The sequence below is a fragment of the Henckelia pumila genome, chromosome 2, assembly GCF_033568475.1.
Source record: "Henckelia pumila isolate YLH828 chromosome 2, ASM3356847v2, whole genome shotgun sequence".
NCBI lineage: Eukaryota > Viridiplantae > Streptophyta > Magnoliopsida > Lamiales > Gesneriaceae > Henckelia > Henckelia pumila.
The window spans coordinates 166,565,066-166,584,242 of record NC_133121.1 but is presented as its reverse complement, the minus strand read 5'-3'; the positions used below and the strand labels follow the sequence as shown (position 1 = coordinate 166,584,242).

Below are 19,177 nucleotides of genomic sequence, written 5' to 3'. Positions count from 1 at the left end.
GGACTTTCCAAGTGGTTATCACTTATCGAGTGGATAAAGTTCGCGGTTTTGGTTGTACACCATTAGTCCTTACGACTTGAAACATCATGGAGACTCTATATGCTAGTACTGTGCTTTGACTCGTTTACCGACTCTATGGGGGTCATCAGGTGTCGGGATTGGGTACAGTTACAACACATATAGGAGTCGATGCATTGTTGTCAAGGATTCACCACATACTTGCGAGTATGGATATCCTATGCGATCTGAGGAGATATTAGTGTGACGAATCTCTGGCCAGAGTACTTGATGTGATTTAAGAAATGGTTTCTTAGTAGCACATGCGATGTCACTAATTTGATCTTCAAGATGTATTGCATAGTTATCGAATCTTGAGCGACTCTCGATATACCAATGGTTGTTGATTCGATCGGGATATATGGATGAAGGGACCGTACTGTACGCTAACCAAAATCTACTGGTTCTTGTAGGCACTATCAGTGATACCTAGGGAATCATGGGGCGATGTTGCTAGGCGCTTTACCATGATTCGTTGGGCAAGTCGGAAATCGTTGTTCCGAGTCACAAGGAGTTGTGAGCCCACGGCTAGCTGTATCCCTGAACCATTGAGGGTCACACAGTGTAATGGAGTTTTAATCCCCGTTGAGATAGTTAAATTTAAAGAGTTAAATTTAATGAATAAAGAAGTTGGACTTCTTAAATAAGAGTAAGGGAGTAGGATTTCCTAAAATGACATAGGGATGTACATTTTTGGAAACCACTGAATTCGGATTCAGTGAAATTTATCTTGACTTTAAAATGTGCAGAAATGGTTTCTGTGCACATTGGTAAAATCGGTTTGTCAATCGGAGTCACGATGAATTTTATATTAATTTCTGAACATGCGGGCTTTGCTTGTCGGGCCTCAACTTATGACTAATGGGCCCTAAGGTGTTAGTGGCCTGCATTATAAATAAGTTATTACAGTACAGAAATTGCACACAACAGCTCATTATTTTTGAGAGAAAAATTTCGAACCCTAGCCTCTCTCAAAAGCAATCGGCCGAACACTCCCTATCTCTGCCCGAGAAATTCCGGTCTGTGATTTTGAATTGCAGTCAGGAATAACGAATCAGATTCGTTTAATCTCTTCGCAGAAAAACTTCTGATAGATTTTCTAGTGCAATCTATCAGAGGGATTTAAAACCTCATTCGTGGACCTGATTGAAGGAGTTCATCAGTTCCTGGGAGATACAAGAAGCGCAGAGAAATCTGTGTGGTGTCCAATAATCTCGCTTCGAGATTGAAGGTAAAATTTAATTAATTGTTATTTGAATTTTACACACACTATATGATTTAATCGTTGAACGGTTGATACCCACACTATGGAATTGTTCCATAATAAAAATTTTAAACTTCCGCTGCACCGGGTATCAATCGTGATTGATCTGAACGCTAGTTTTCCAACAGTGGTATCAAAGCCAGGTTGCTCAGATCAAACGATTAAATTAATCGATTGTACAAAAATTTTTGAGTCTCGGTTTTTGAAACAAAGTAAATATTTTTAAATAAAAAAAAAAAAATTTTCGGGGCAAAACCCGGGCAGCGATTGGATCGCTGCCCGGTGGGGCAGCAATTGTTGCTGCCCCGGGCGGCGCATGGCGCCGCCCAAAGGGGGCGCACGGCGCCGCCCACGGCGGCGCACGGCGTCGCCCAGGGGCGGCGCTCAGCGCCGCCAGGGCAGCGCTCGGCGCTGCCCAGGGCGGCGCACGGCGCCGCCCATGGGCGACGCTCGGCGCCGCCCAGGGCGGCACACGGCGCCGCTAGGGCAGCAACTGTTGCTGCCCTAAAGGGGCAGCCGGGCTGCCCCGGCCCGCGCCCGCGGGAAAAATTAAATTTTTTATTTAAAATTAATTTTAATGTGTTAAAATTTTATTTTTGGTCCGGTCAAAAATTGTTTTTGATTGGTTCACGAGATTTCGGATCGAATTGTTCGAGTCCGTAAATTTTAAAATTGATTTTTGGAAAATTTTAATATTTTATCCTTAAATTGAATTTTGAAATCAATTATTTTGGTACAATTGATGATAAGATTTGATCTTATGATATATTAAGTAAAATATGATTTTATCTATAAAATTAGATTTTGTAGATAAAATATGATTTTATTTGATAAAGAGATAAAATATGATTTTATATGTGAAATGAGATTTTATATGTAAAATATGATTTTATCTTGTTTAAATTTGAATTGCCACTGCATGTTATCCAATAAATTAATTTTGAATTAAAAGTTATTGGATAAGGATGATCGATTGCCATGACCAATTTTGTAGGTGTATGTTAGGAATTTACATTTTGCTTTATTGTTGTTGGTTTTATTAATGGGCCTGGTTTATGGCCCAATATGAATGTCATATGTAATAAAAGTGGGCTTGGTTTATGGCCCGTTCCCACCCCTAAAAATGTATCCCCTACTTGTCATTGTTATTTATTGTAAATACATTAGATTTAGTGGGAGATCAAGATTTGAAGATGGTGGGCCCAGCAGACAATAAAGACTGAAGAAATGTAAATTGGAAGCACATGTAATAGGATTGCATTGCATACTGCATATTACCTAGGATTGGACTAAGACCCGTGATTGGCAACCACGGGTCAATTAGAAATGGAATCGATCATCCTATATAATATATGATATTATGATTGTATGCATGTTTAGACATAATTGCGTGAATCCGGCAAGCATGCAATAAATTGAATATGATGAGACAAATATTTTATAATTAAAAATCCCTCATTTTAAATATGATTTAAAATTGATATCAAGATAAATAAAGGAAATTTAAATTTGTTTAAATATTCCTACCTTCCATCAACGGTCAATGTATGTGATGCTACCCGCGGATACGGTCCGGCTCATATTATTGGGGGGGCCCGTCCGTCGGAAAGCTGTACATTGGATCGACAAATGTTGTAAGTTGGGTGGAACTCCCATGGGATCGGCTCATATTATTGGGGGATCCACATGGCGACCGTCCATCACAACTTAATATTGATGGGTCATCTTGACATGTCACTTTAAACGGCGTCATATTATTGGGCCCTTATTGGACATGAGGTAAATACATGGGGGTTGCTTTGGAAGCAATTGGGCTCTACCTTTTGAGAATTATGGTTGGCTGATATTATTCGGGACCATAAGTTTGTCAATTGGACTCCATGTTCTCACTAAGGAAAAGTTTCCCGTTTTCACAAGAGGGTGGTGAAATCGTTAAAATAGTGGGAGTGAGATTCATAAAATTAAATTCGCCTATTTTATGTCTTAGTAAATTGCTTAAACAATCATCGATAATTGTCTGTTTTATCTCAGTAATCCACATGTTTCTATTCTCCAACAAAACAAACTTATTGGCGCAAACAATACAGAATGATTCCATAAGTTAAGATTGTCCTAAGTTCGGAAAAGATTTTCTAAAGTGTTAGAAAAGGCTTCTCCGAAAACAGCCCCGGCTGATGTAACTGCCGAAAGGTTGGCCGAACTAGAGAAATGGTTGGACCATGATCTCAAGACCAAATGTTACATGCGAAATTGGACAAGTCTAAACAAGTTTGCCATCACTGCAAGAAACCCGGTCATTGGAAACGTAACTGCAAGGAACACCTCAAGCAGTTGCGAACTGCAAAGGGTATGTTTTACATTAAAATGTTTTTCTTAATACTACTTCTTGGGTATTGGATACCAGATGTAGATCTCATATTTGCAATGAGTTGCAAATGATGACAAGAAGTAATAGGCTAAGGATGGGTGATACCCAGTCAAGGCTCGGGAATGGTTCCAGAGATAAATCCAAAGCTATAGGAGACATTTTTGCAGAACAATTTTAAGTTTTTTGAGAGATGTTTTATTTGTTCCAGATTTGATTAAAAACATTATTTCTGTTTCTATGCTTGATAGAGATAGTTATTCTTGCAATTTTGTGAATGGGATTTGCAATATTTACAAGAATGAATGTTTGATTGGAAATGGACAACTTGAAAACGATCTATACAACTTAAAACTAAAAGACGTTCCAATAAATTATATTGATAAACCGGCAACAACAAACAAAAGAAAAATCGATAGTCAAAACCCGGCGAACCTTTGGCATGCTAGGCTAGGTCATATTTCCTCAAGGAGGATGAACAAGCTAGTGGGAGAGGGCATGTTTGATATGTCTGATATTAACTCTCTACCTACTTGTGAATCCTGTCTAAAAGGGAAAATGACTAAATCTCCTTTTAAGGGGAAGCCTGAACGTAGTCAAAATCTGTTGGATTTGATCCATACAGATGTTTGTGGACCATTTAGAGTTGGGACTCAATATGGCCACACCTACTTCATTACCTTTACTGACGATTATTCAAGGTATGGGTATTTATATTTAATGAAATATAAGTCTGAAGCATTTGAAAAGTTCAAAGAATTCAAGGCTGAAGTAGAAAACAAGCTAGGTAAAAGTATTAAAGCACTTCGATCGGATCGAGGTGGAGAATACTTAAGTACCGAGTTTTTGGACTATCTAAAAGAGAATGGGATTCTCTTTCAGTGGACTCCTCCTATGACACCACAGCTGAATGGTGTATCGGAGCGTCGTAATCGAACTTTGTTGGACATGGTTCGATCCATGATGAGCTTCACTGAGCTTCCACCTTCGTTTTGGGGCTATGCGCTTGAAACGGTGGTATTGTTGTTGAACAACGTCCACACTAAAGCAGTGGACAAAACACCATACGAGTTATGGAATGGCAAAGCTCCTAAGTATTCGTACTTGAGGATTTGGGGATGTCCTGCTTACGTGAAGCGGACAGTGGGAGATAAGTTGGATAGTCGATCCAGCTTATGTTATTTTGTAGGGTATCCGAAGAATTCAATCGGATATTATTTCTATTATCCTGCTGAAACAAAGGTGTTTGTTTCTAGGAATACCACCTTCTTGGAGAAGGAGTTCTTATTGGATAAGAAAGGAGAGATGATGGAACTCGAAGAAGTTCGAGAAGAACCCGAAATACAAAATAACGATCCTACGCCTCAGGAACCATTACTGGACACGCCTGAACCTAGAAGATCCGAGAGGACTTCTAGACCTCCTGTTCGATATGGTCTTCTTCTTGAAGGGGATCAAGATGAACCCGACATTGGATGTGATCCAAGAAACTTCAAGGAAGCAATTTCTGATGCGGATTCAAATTTATGGCTTGAAGCTATGCAGTCTGAATTGGATTCAATGCATACAAACCAAGTTTGGTCTTTAGTAGATCCTCCTGATGGAATTGTTCCAATAGGGTGTAAATGGATCTACAAGAGAAAGCTTGGGCCTGATGGTAAGGTATTGACCTACAAGGCGCGATTGGTGGCGAAAGGTTACACTCAAAGACAAGGAGTTGACTATGATGAAACCTTTTCACCAGTTGCAATGTTCAAGTCCATAAGAATCCTTATTGCCATAGCTGCATGGTATGACTATGAGATATGGCAAATGGATGTGAAGACTGCTTTTCTTAATGGAGACATTAAGGAAGAAATCTATATGAAGCAGCCAGAGGGGTTCACATCCATGGGAAGCGAGCATAAGGTATGCAAGCTTCAGAGATCAATATATGGTCTAAAACAAGCATCAAGAAGTTGGAACCAGAAATTTGATGAAACAATAAAAGATTTTGGTTTCATCAAGAACCCGGAGGAACCGTGCGTGTACAAGAAAGTAGTTAAGGATGCTGTGACATTCTTAGTACTTTATGTTGATGACATCCTACTCATTGGGAATGATGTAGGGATGTTACAGTCAACAAAGATATGGTTATCAGGTAGATTCTCGATGAAGGATTTGGGTGAGGCATCCTACATTCTTGGGATACAGATCTATAGAGATAGATCTAAGAGAATGATAGGACTCACTCAATCAACCTACATCGACACCATATTGAAACGGTTTTCAATGGATGGGTCCAAGAGAGGACATCTACCCATGTGTCATGGAGTTTCTTTATCCAAGTCTATGTGTCCCAAGACTGATGCAGAGATAGAGAATATGACACATGTACCATATGCGTCAGCTATAGGTAGTATCATGTATGGGATGATATCTACCAGACCGGATGTAGCATTTGCTCTGAGTGTCACGAGCAGATATCAGGCTAATCCTGGTCAAATGCATTGGAAAGCCGTGAAGGACATTCTTAAGTACTTACGAAGGACTAAGAATATGTTCATGGTATATGGAGGACGAGATCTGAAATTGGAAGGCTATACCGACTCTAGCTTCCATAGTGACGTGGATGACTCGAAGTCAACCTCTGGATTTGTGTTCATGCTCAATGGCGGTGCTGTCTCTTGGAAGAGTTCCAAGCAGGACACCACAGCGGATTCCACCACTGAGGCTGAATACATTGCAGCATCAGCTGCTGCTAAAGAGGCCGTTTGGATGAGGAAGTTCGTCCAAGAGTTGGGCGTCATTCCTGAATTTGTTGGTCCAGTCCCGGTGTACTGTGACAACACGGGTGCCATTGCTCAAGCAAAGGAACCAAGGTCTCATCAAAGATCCAAACACGTACTGAGGAAATACCACATCATCCGGGAGATTGTGGAAAGAGGAGACATCACTGTCGAACGAGTGGCCTCTGCAGACAATATCGCTGATCCGCTTACTAAGCCCTTGCCAGGACCATTGTTTGACAAACATCGCGAAGCAATGGGTCTACGTAGTATGACTAGTTGGCTATAGGGCAAGTGGGAGATTGAAAGAGTGGGTGCCCAGTGAGCCAACTTGTGGCTATGGGCTTTGATGACTCTTTGTACAAACGATCTTTTGTTTAATGTAATTTACACTTTTATTAATGGCAATGACTTTATATTACTTCATATTGTTATATTGTGATATACTATTGTTGTTTTGATAAAGACCTTGAATATACCATAGTGTATGTAAGATGTGGTAGAACATGGAGATGTCTATCATGAAATACATCTTATAGTCACTGTATATTCTAAACTGTTTCTAGTCGATTGAGCCGTCCGATAATAAGGATAAGGATCGCTCGAGTTTGAGACTAGCATTTGCGATGCGGAGTACCACGTTTCATTGGTAGGGAACATGGAGATGTTCGAAGCATGCAAATGGATATTCATATGATGAATAATCGAACTACCCTATCCGGACTTTCCAAGTGGTTATCACTTATCGAGTGGATAAAGTTCGCGGTTTTGGTTGTACACCATTAGTCCTTACGACTTGAAACATCATGGAGACTCTATATGCTAGTACTGTGCTTTGACTCGTTTACCGACTCTATGGGGGTCATCAGGTGTCGGGATTGGGTACAGTTACAACACATATAGGAGTCGATGCATTGTTGTCAAGGATTCACCACATACTTGCGAGTATGGATATCCTATGCGATCTGAGGAGATATTAGTGTGACGAATCTCTGGCCAGAGTACTTGATGTGATTTAAGAAATGGTTTCTTAGTAGCACATGCGATGTCACTAATTTGATCTTCAAGATGTATTGCATAGTTATCGAATCTTGAGCGACTCTCGATATACCAATGGTTGTTGATTCGATCGGGATATATGGATGAAGGGACCGTACTGTACGCTAACCAAAATCTACTGGTTCTTGTAGGCACTATCAGTGATACCTAGGGAATCATGGGGCGATGTTGCTAGGCGCTTTACCATGATTCGTTGGGCAAGTCGGAAATCGTTGTTCCGAGTCACAAGGAGTTGTGAGCCCACGGCTAGCTGTATCCCTGAACCATTGAGGGTCACACAGTGTAATGGAGTTTTAATCCCCGTTGAGATAGTTAAATTTAAAGAGTTAAATTTAATGAATAAAGAAGTTGGACTTCTTAAATAAGAGTAAGGGAGTAGGATTTCCTAAAATGACATAGGGATGTACATTTTTGGAAACCACTGAATTCGGATTCAGTGAAATTTATCTTGACTTTAAAATGTGCAGAAATGGTTTCTGTGCACATTGGTAAAATCGGTTTGTCAATCGGAGTCACGATGAATTTTATATTAATTTCTGAACATGCGGGCTTTGCTTGTCGGGCCTCAACTTATGACTAATGGGCCCTAAGGTGTTAGTGGCCTGCATTATAAATAAGTTATTACAGTACAGAAATTGCACACAACAGCTCATTATTTTTGAGAGAAAAATTTCGAACCCTAGCCTCTCTCAAAAGCAATCGGCCGAACACTCCCTATCTCTGCCCGAGAAATTCCGGTCTGTGATTTTGAATTGCAGTCAGGAATAACGAATCAGATTCGTTTAATCTCTTCGCAAAAAAACTTCTGATAGATTTTCTAGTGCAATCTATCAGAGGGATTTAAAACCTCATTCGTGGACCTGATTGAAGGAGTTCATCAGTTCCTGGGAGATACAAGAAGCGCAGAGAAATCTGTGTGGTGTCCAATAATCTCGCTTCGAGATTGAAGGTAAAATTTAATTAATTGTTATTTGAATTTTACACACACTATATGATTTAATCGTTGAACGGTTGATACCCACACTATGGAATTGTTCCATAATAAAAATTTTAAACTTCCGCTGCACCGGGTATCAATCGTGATTGATCTGAACGCCAGTTTTCCAACACCAGCACCACAGAGTTCTTCTGGTTATCGTCCCCAGACTCAAGGGCAGGTGTTTGCTCTGTCTCAGGAGCAGGCTACAGAGGGAAGCGATCGTATGTTGGTAGGTACCTTTTTGTTATATGGTATTCCTGCATTTGTATTAATTGATACTGGAGCATCGCATTCCTTTATTTCTAGTCGCTTTGTTAAGAGACATAGATTACCTTATGTATCATTAGATATGGATTTAGTTGTATCTACTCCGTTGGAGCAAGAGATAGTAACTAAGCGTCTAGTGATGGGTTGCCTTCTGGAGTTTGAGGGTAATGTGTTAACAGCTAATTTGATGATATTAGCGATGTCAGATTTTGACTGTATCTTGGGAATAGATATGCTGACTTTGTATCACGCTACTGTGGATTGTTATCAGCGTCTGGTACAGTTTCATCCAGATGAGAGTGATAGCTGGTATTTTTATGGTGAGGGTGCGCGACCTCCGATGCAACTTGTTTCGGCTCTAAAGGCATGTCATGTCTTGAAGTCAGGTGGGGAGGGCTACCTCATCTATGCAGTTGATATGTCCACGAGTAGTCTGGGTATTGATCAGATACCGGTTGTCGGCAAATTTCCTGACGTATTCCCTGATGAAATTCCTGGTTTTCCTTCGGTTCGAGAGGTTGAATTTGGTATTGATCTAGTACCAGGAACTACGCCTATATCCCGAGCACCTTATCATCTGGCACCGTCAGAGATGAGGGAATTAAAACAGCAGTTACAGGATCTGCTTGATAAGGGATATATCCGTCCGAGTGTTTCTCCGTGGGGAGCACCTGTTTTGTTTGTCAAGAAGAAGGATGGATCGATGCGATTGTGTATTGATTACAGGCAGTTGAATTGTGTCACCATCAAGAATAAGTATCCTTTGCCGCGGATTGATGATCTATTTGATCAATTAAAGGGTACTTCTGTTTACTCAAAGATAGATCTGAGATCTGGTTACCACCAGATGTGGGTACGAGACTCAGATATTTCTACGACTGCTTTCAGGACCAGATACGGGCATTATGAATTTCCGGTGATGCCATTTGGTTTGACGAATGCACCGGCAGTCTTTATGAATCTGATGAATCAGATATTTCGAGAGTATCTGGATAGATTTGTCATTGTCTTCATTGATGATATTCTTGTCTATTCTCATGACAAGGATGAGCATGCACAGCATTTGAGGATTGTTTTACAAACGTTACGAGATAAGCAGCTGTATGCGAAATTGAGCAAATGTGAATTTTGGCTTGATCGGGTAGTGTTTCTCGGTCATGTGATTTCTAATGAAGGGATATCTGTTGATCCTAGTAAGATAGAGGCAGTGCTGAACTGGTCTCGTCCGACGACGGTTGCTGAGATTCGTAGTTTCTTGGGTCTAGCTGGATATTACCGTCGGTTCATCGAAAATTTTTCACAGTTGGCCAGGCCTTTGACACAGCTTACACGGAAAGATGTTGCCTTCATATGGTCCTCGGATTGTGAGGAGTCATTTCACGAGCTGCGTAGACGTCTTACTACTGCACCTGTTCTAGCTCTACCTTCTGGGTCAGGAGGTTATGTTGTCTATACTGATGCCTTTGGTCAGGGGTTAGGATGTGTTCTAACACAGCATGGACATGTTATTGCCTATGCTTCTTGACAGTTGAAGACGCATGAGAGTAGGATAATGATCTCGAGTTAGCCGCCATTGTATTTGCGCTCAAGATTTGGAGGCATTATCTTTATGGCGAGAAATTTGAGATATTCACAGATCACAAGAGTTTGAAGTATTTATTCACTCAGGCGGAGTTGAATATGCGACAGAGACGTTGGATGGATCTTCTGAAGGATTATGATTGTGAAATCAAATATCATCCAGGTTCTGTTAATCTTACTGCTGATGCCTTGAGTCGGCAGGTGAGACTTTCTGCACTTCAGACTAGTGAAGTATCTCATATGATTCAAGAGTGCTGTTCATTGAGTTTTACGCTCAAACACAAGAAAGGGAGGAATGGGATTCATTTGTATACTATTCTATCTGAGCCAGCATTGTATTCTCGGATTAGAGATGCTCAGATATCTGATGTTAAGACTCAGCGTTTGGCACGTCTAGCCAATGGGGTTAATACATTTGGATTCCATTTTCAGGTAGATGGTTTATTGTGCTTATCTAATCGAGTGGTTGTACCTAATGTTGCGGAGCTCAGGAATGATATTCTATCTCAAGCTCATAGGAGTCGATTATCAGTTCATCCTGGAAGCATGAAAATGTATAAGGACTTGCGAACTAGATTCTGGTGGAAAGGGATGAAGAGGAGTGTGTATCAATTTGTTTTGAGATGTTTGGTTTGTCAACAGGTCAAGGCTGAACACCGACGACTAGGTGGATTACTGCAGAATCTTGAGATTCGCGAATGGAAGTGGGAGCACGTGACTATGGACTTTGTTACCCACTTGCCTATGACGTCACGTCAGTGTGATGCTATCTGGGTTGTTGTTGACCGTTTGACGAAATCAGCACACTTTATTCCTTATAACCGAGAGTATTCTTATGATCGCATGACATGTTTATACATCCAGGAGATAGTGCGATTACATGGGATTCCAGTGAGCATAGTCAGTGATAGAGACCCGCGATTTACCTCACGTTTTTGGGGTAGTTTTCAGGAGGCGTTGGGTACCACTCTGAGTTTGAGCACTGCATATCATCCGGAGACTGACGGGCAGTCAGAGCGGACGATTCGTACATTGGAGGATATGCTACGTTCTTCTGTCATGGATTTTGGCTTATCTTGGCAGGATCAGTTACCTTTGATCGAATTTGCCTACAATAACAGTTATCATCGTAGTATCGATATGGCACCTTTCGAGGTATTGTACGGTTGACGGTGTCGTACTCCATTATTCTGGGATGAAGTCGGGAAACGACAAGTCGAGAGTCCTGAATTGGTGCAGCAGATTGTAGACAAGGTAGATTTGATCAAGCATAGGATCAAAGTTGCTCAAGATAGACAAGCCAGTTATGCTAATATTCACCGCAAGCCACTTCGGTTTGAGCCTGGTGAATATGTGTTCCTTCGAGTATCACCTTTCAGGAAGGTGATGAGATTCAGTATGAAAGGCAAGTTGTCTCCTCGTTTCATTGGGCCTTTCCAGATACTGGAGAAGATTGGAGATGTTGCATATCGTCTGGCGTTACCGCCAAATCTTTCCAGTATACATAATGTTTTTCATGTGTCGTTACTTCGACAGTACATAGCTGATGAATCTCATGTGATTCAGTCTACTGATATTCAGCTAGAGCCAGATCTGTCTTTTGTTGAACGACCAATCCGTATCCTAGACAGGAAGGAGAAAGTTCTTCGGAACAAGACTATACCACTTGTGATGGTACAGTGGCAGCGCCGAGGCGTTGAAGAAGAAACTTGGGAAACTGAAAGTCGTATGCAAGTGGAATATCCTGAGTTGTTTGCTTTATACTCTTGATTTACCATGTAAGATGTAATTACAGTTGTTGTAATAAAACATGGTTTGATGTTTCATATTGTTATCTTGATTTGTCTTTAGATGTTATTTCGCGGACGAAATATCTAAAGGTGGGGAGAATGTAGTAATCCAGATTCCATTTTAAGATAATAATATGTTAAACATGATTAAGGGTTAGTAATTAACCGATTCCGGAGTTTATTGGGCTTTTGAGTTTGGGCCGGATCGGAAGCTCCGAACTCAGATCGGAAGCTCCGATCCCAGCCACTTCGGAAGCTCATCGGAAGCACAGAGATCGGAAGCTCCGATCCTGGAACGGACGTTCCGATCTCTAGCTGCCAGCAATGCTCGATGATTCAGCCACGAGTTTTGACAAGTGTTGAACGTAGAGCAGATCGGAAGCTCCGATCGTCCGATCAGAAGTTCCTATCCCGACGTGTCACACATGCACGCAGTGAGCTGGATCGGAAGCTCCGATCCTGAAATCGGAAGTTCCGATCCTGGCCGGGAATTTTGCCTATAAATAGGGCTCGTTCGATTTCATTTCTAAATACGAATTCCCGAGTTTCCTTCTACAGTTATATAGTGTGAGATATACACTTGAGGGCCCTATCGGTTATAATAGAGGTTCTGGAATAACCAAGGTGTGGTTATAGTCATCCGGGACTAGCGACTCCAAAGGGCTATCTACGGACGAAGGTATGGTGCGGGAATCTATTTAAGTTTTGGGAATACTTATTAGCTTAGTTAAGGCTTATAGAATTTATGTAGTGATACGGGGAACTTTTGAATATAGGCTTGGAACCTAGGATCCTACTTTACTTGAACTAGCCTAGAGGTACGTACACATTGACTGAGATTGCCAGCGAGTATACATGTTTATATGTTGCATTTATTTGGCATTATTATATGGCATGATATATGTTTTACCGTTTTCTATATTCATATGTCATGTGCATATACACGTTGAACCTATACCTTGTTATACCTGACTATAGCGTCGCTCAGCTCTATACTCGATAGTCTGTCACTGAGAGTACCGCGATGGCGGGGGCATTTATGTCTGTCTACTCTGGTGTATTAGACGAGTGTGGTTGCACCCAGAGGTTGATCCGTGCGGTGGCAGCACTCATGTGGCGCCGGTTCTGAGCATGATTTTTCAGATGACCCTGTACCAGTCATCATGTTGCATGCATTGTATACATATGTTTACTCATGTCTATGTACTGGGCGTTAGTGCTCACGTCCTAGTTGTTATCTTGGACACCCTATTCCATGGGGCAGGTCGCAGGATGGACGAAGCTGGTAGTTCAAGGCAGGACTAGGGAGCAGGAGCCTTGAGGATTTTATATACAGCAGGATTCGATATAGCTGTATAATGTTTATTATTTAAGTTTACGATTTGGGTGTATCATTACAGATTTAAGCCTGGATTATGTTACTAAGCTGATATGTAAATTATGGTTTTGTTTCCGCATGTTTTACTCTGTTAAGTTATTTTGTTGTATTAAGTTTAATGCATGCTATTAGTTGCCAGTTAGTAGGTGATACCATACAGGGTCATTACATAATCGATGTCAAAATATCACACTCAACAGTTTTTTAAGTTTAGAATTACATTTAATTATACAAAGAATGAGTCATTTATATCCAATTGCTTGTATATTTGAGTCGCAAATATCCGAGATTGTTCTAAATTAATATGAAATGATACCTAATCTTAGAAAATTCGAAACTAATTTGTTTTCACTAAATGTTAGTGGCCCAAAATTTTATGTGATTACAATAATCTTATAAAATTAGATCGTGATTGTTATACTTATTTAATACGAATTAGTTAATTAAACACAAAAAAAATAGGGATTACCCTTGAAGCATACTTTAACTATTTCTTGTTTTGAACGGATATGCGTCTCAAGCCTCCAAACCCTCAAGCCTTCTCCGATGTTCTCTCAAAATTGAAAATAGAATTATTTGTGCATGATCACAACTTTTTGTCAGCGTATACCCTAACCAAAATGGAACCAAGAAGCGAATGGATGGGATGAAGTGTACCGATAGAGCTTAATAATGAGGGGTAGGTGGTAGTCAAAGTCTTTGATTGGTCAATGTCTACTAGGAGAGTGTGATCCTCATAACCTACAATGTTTGTCCTACAATCGGAAAACATTGTTCTCGATTCAATAATATTTGCGTACTAGTTGTGTTCGATCTCGCACTCACATGTTCTGAAAGATGAGTGAAATTAGAGTAAATGATAGTCCTCAAAGATGAGAAAACATCATATGAAACAAGTTAAGAGTTTGGATTTTGAAAAATATACCCCTATTATATACATTGGGTGGCAATGTACATCCACAAATGGTTCTGTAAGGTCCAAAAAGTCCACTAGCTTAATCACGATTAATTGATTTAATTATATGATTTAATGCATGTTATTTAGAATATTTAATTATTATGTGGAATTATGTGAATTATTGGATGCCTGGAATTATGTGACTGCTATGTTATTTTTTTTTTTTAAAGTTTTCAGATTGGTATTAATTTTGGGTCGTAGGTACGAGTCTAGCCTTGAATCGAGTTAAGAAAAATATGTTAAATTAAGTTTAAAGGGATGTAGTGTATTTTATTGAGTGGGGGAGTAAAATTTTAAAGGATTTTTAAATGTAACTAATGGGCCGTGTTGGAGCCCATTAGTCACAAAAGAAAAGCGTTCAGAAATTTTATTCTGAACTCTCATTTGAACGCTCACTTTTCTTCCTCAAAATCCCTCTCAAACGCTGCATCAAGGCTAGGGTTCTTCAGAGGCTCGAGGCTAGATCGTCCTACCGCTCACGTTATTTCCAATCGAATCAATCCAGGCAAGTTTTTACTGTTTTTAAACCCATTCAAGAATATAGTTATTTTCAAGGTAAAATCCTAGGTGTTTGATTGATGATCCATGAATGTTTTATTGAAAAATTCTATGAGTATGTTGCTTGATTGTGATACGTGAAGCATTCCTGAGGTGTTCGGTTCATGTTTATCGAGTTTTGAAAGATTTGAAGGCAATAAATCAGATTTTTGGGTAACAGTAGTTTTGAAGGTTTTGATTCAAAATCTTTGAAATGTTTGATGCATTGGTATGATTTATTTTGAGTTTATGATGTTGTAGAATGATATTTTGATGGAAAAAAAATTGTCCCAAAGCATTGTGGGTTTTGAGAAAATGCGGAAAAGATCAGTTTTCGGAAAAGGAAGATGTGATGGGGCGCCCGCGCTGCCTGGCAGTGCGCCCGCGCCTGCGTCGCGTTCATCAGCGAGCAGGAGGCGCGCCCGCGCTGCTAGGCAGTGCGCCCGCGCCTGCGTCGCGTAAATTTGCGAGCAGGAGGCGCGCCCGCGCTGTTACGCAGCGCGCCCGCGCTAGTTGAGCGCTCGCGCGCGCCGCAGGTTCGAAATTCCCACCCCATTTTATGAGTTTTTGAGTCCTAAAAATCATGATTTTTATAATTTAATGTATTTTAATTATTTTTAAGAATGTTCATGAAGAATTTTAAAGTTTTGAAGGTCCGAAACGGACGAAATGCCTCACGTGGATCGGTCAAGTTATGTATTGCATGATTATGTGATTTTCTCATGAAAGTTAATTTCTCATGAAATGTTTTGACGGATTTTAAGCATGTAGCATCACGGGAAACTTTATGAACATGTACGAGATTTATGAAATGACATGATATGATGCATGGAAAATATTTTGATGATTTATGCGTCTTGTGGTGATTATATGGGGTATGCACTTCGGGATGAGCTCCGGAGCGGCTATCTAAACATGGCTCATGGGTTGGTTATACGGGATAAGCACTTCGGGTTGAGCTCCGAAGCGGCTATCCAAAGAATGAAAGTTTACGGGCGTAATGCCATATGCTTGTTGATCAACAAAAAACTATGAATGGCTCGTTATGACGGTTACCACACTACTCATACTTCATCACCCCAAATATTTTATGTTAGGACTACATCAAAGTTATTTCTGTAAAGTTTAAGTTAAAGTTTTCTCTTTTAAAGTTAGAAAATCCTTTTCTGCATGCTCTTGTTGAGTCTTTCGACTCAATATACTTGAATGGTGCAGGTAATGATGATGTGGATGCTTGTATTGATGATTATGTGGGCGGACATGAAGAAGAGGCAGGGGTCGGTCCAACGGGCAATGCATGAGTGTGAATGCTTTAGAATGGAAGATGTTTTAAACCTTTTTATTTGATGAGAGGCAAACAAGTTTAAATTTTTATTTTTTTTTTAGTTGATGGCCATGTTTTGGCAAATATTTTTAGATGCTATTTTATTGTATACGCTATTTTAATAAATAAGATGATGCTTCCGCAAAGTTTTTATTTTTACCAAATCTTTAAGTAAGTATGTTTGAGTAACGTTTCGATTGAGAAATTGGGACGTTACAGCTTGGTATCAGAGCAGTTCGCTTTGGGTTTGTTTGCACGCATGCATTCTCGCCACGACCCTATGCTTCGTCTTCATGTCTGTAAGTTTTATTTTTTGGATTGTTTAAGATGCATGATAGCTATTGAGAATAATATTTATGCTTGTTAATTAGGATGTTATGTTTAAATAACGTAATTAAGCATGTGGACTGTATGGACAGCAGGATCATGGCTAACCGTAGGAATCCGAACAATGAGGACAATCAAAATAACCAGTTTTTGGCTGGGTTGGCGACTCTGTTGCAAGAGCAGAGTAGTGCCCAAGGGGAGCAGATTCAACAGTTAATCCAAGCACAGGCGGGAGGACGGAACAACAATCAGCCACTACTGACTAATCCGATCTTTAAACAGTTTAAGGATCTAGGGCCGCAGGAGTTCAGAGGAGGGGCTGATCCCCTTGTAGCCGAGGAATGGGTACAGTCAGTGGAGACCATTTTTGACTACATGCAGCTCACTGATGCAGACCGTGTGAGGTGTGCCATCTTTATGTTTCGTGATGATGCGCGAATTTGGTGGCAGGGAGCCCGTTCTGCTGTGGATATGACTACGTTGACTTGGAATGGATTCAAAGATGTGTTATATGGGAAATATTTCACTATCAGTACCAGGACTAGACTTGCTAGAGAATTCCTGGAGCTCCGCCAAGGGAGTATGTCCATTGCTGAGTATGTGAAGAATTTTGAAAGGGGGAGGTATTTTGTGCCCATGATTTCGGGTAATGTTGCGGAGGAGTTGAAGCATTTCACGGAGGGACTGAATGCCACTATTCGTCGTGATGTCAGATTGAGTGGGACACAAACGTACCGAGCAGCAGTCGATGAGGCTATGTTGTCAGAAAAATATGGGAATGATATTATCAAAGAATCACAAGCGAAAAGAGCCAGTTACCAAGGGAGAGAACAACAAGGGTCTAGTCAGAAGAGGCCGTACCAAGCCCCAGCTTAGAGGAGACCACAGCAGCAGCAGCGCCAAAACCCCAATCAGGCGCGACCTCAGGGACAGAATCAGCCAAACGCCAATGCTCCAAGGCCGGCAAATGCACCTATCTGTCAAAAGTGTGGGAAGCCACACTCAGGTCAATGCATGCTTGGGACCAATACTTGCTTTCTTTGCAAGAAGCCAGGGCATTTCACCAAGTATTGCCCGCAGTCAAAGGATCCTATCAGGGGAAGAGTGTTTGCTATGACTCACGATCAGGTTGACCCAGATTCTGCAATTGTCACAGGTATGATCTGTATCACTGGTTTACCTGCTTTCATGTTGATTGATTCAGGAGCTACGCACTCTTTTATATCTGTTAATTTTATGATGAAATTGGGGGTCTTGCCGGATGAATCTATTTCGAAATTTTGTGTGTCGTTACCCTCAGGAGAAGAACTGGAAAGTAGTAGTGTGGTAAGAAATTGCAAAGTTCAGATGCAGAGTCTAGTTTTGTGTGTAGATTTTATTGTTTTGAAAATGGTGGATTTTGATGCGATTTTTGGGATGGACTGGTTGTCTCGGCATGAGGCTATTATTGACTGCAAACGGAAAACTGTCTCATTGAAAGATCAGAACGGGAAACCATTTGCGTTCCGCATAACCTCTAAGAAGAGCGCACCAGGTATGATTTCTGCAGGAACAACCTGGCAATTATTGAGTAATGGGTGTACAGGATTTCTTGCGAGTCTAATTGGTGATCTGGAGGTACAGCGACCGAAACTTGTGGAGGTGGAAGTAGTGAAGGACTTTCCAGAAGTTTTTCCCGATGATGTTGCGGGATTGCCTCCAGTCAGGAAAGTCGAATTTGGGATAGAATTGTTGCCTGAAACTAAGCCAGCTTCTAAGGCACCGTAGATTGGCACCGACCGAGATGAAAGAATTGAAGGATCAGTTGCAGGAATTACTGGATAAGGGGTTCATCAGACCGAGTTTATCGCCTTGGGGTGCACCGGTGTTGTTCGTCAAGAAGAAAGATGGGCCAATGAGATTGTGCATTGACTACAGAGAACTGAACCGTGTTACAGTAAAGAACAGATATCCTTTGCCCAGAATAGACGACTTGTTCGACCAATTGGAAGGGGCAGAGGTGTTGGTAATGCCGTTTGGGTTGACCAATGCACCAGCTGTGTTCATGGATTTGATGAACAGGGTGTTTCAACCTTTCTTGGATCAGTTTGTCATAGTCTTCATAGATGACATATTGATATATTCTCGCAATAGGGAGGAGCATCGTCAGCACTTGACTACGGTGTTGCAAATTTTGAAAGAAAAGCAACTGTATGCTAAGTACAGTAAGTGTGAATTCTGGCTGGAGCAAATTTCATTTTTGGGTCATATAGTTTCAGCTAAGGGGATTGAGGTGGATCCGTCGAAGGTGGAAGCGGTTCGTAATTGGGCTGTCCCAAAGAATGCTACAGAAATACGAAGTTTTTTGGGTTTAGCAGGCTACTACAGGAGATTTATTCAAGACTTCTCCAAGATAGCCCTACCACTGAATTCCTTAACTCGAAAAGGTATGAAGTTTGTGTGGCCAGAACAATGTGAGAAGAGCTTTACAGAATTGAAGGAAAGACTGATTTCAGCACCAGTGCTAGCAATTCCCAAAGGCAC

The 19,177-nt window shown here is 40.8% G+C and overlaps 2 protein-coding genes across 2 annotated transcripts; both read left to right on the top strand.

Moving 5' to 3' along the window:
* Positions 1-16,753: 16,753 nt before the first annotated feature.
* Positions 16,754-17,530, top strand: LOC140878890 (uncharacterized). The gene has a single exon (XM_073282514.1). The coding sequence runs from the start codon at positions 16,754-16,756 to the stop codon at positions 17,528-17,530; it is 777 nt and encodes a 258-aa protein (XP_073138615.1).
* Positions 17,531-17,603: 73 nt separating this feature from the next.
* Positions 17,604-18,421, top strand: LOC140878889 (uncharacterized). The gene is made up of 3 exons (XM_073282513.1): positions 17,604-17,660; positions 17,702-17,810; positions 17,859-18,421. Exons 1-3 carry the CDS (start codon positions 17,604-17,606, stop codon positions 18,419-18,421), a joined length of 729 nt encoding a protein of 242 aa, XP_073138614.1.
* Positions 18,422-19,177: the final 756 nt, after the last annotated feature.

Bases quoted from the DNA above. Each gene is read 5' to 3' on its own strand.
- LOC140878890 (XM_073282514.1), top strand. From the start codon at position 16,754: ATGGCTAACCGTAGGAATCCGAACAATGAGGACAATCAAAATAACCAG.
- LOC140878889 (XM_073282513.1), top strand. From the start codon at position 17,604: ATGCTCCAAGGCCGGCAAATGCACCTATCTGTCAAAAGTGTGGGAAGC. The intron at 17,661-17,701 runs GTCAATGCATGC...TTTCTTTGCAAG, and splicing joins GTGTGGGAAGCCACACTCAG to AAGCCAGGGCATTTCACCAA. The intron at 17,811-17,858 runs GTATGATCTGTA...TGATTGATTCAG, and splicing joins AGATTCTGCAATTGTCACAG to GAGCTACGCACTCTTTTATA.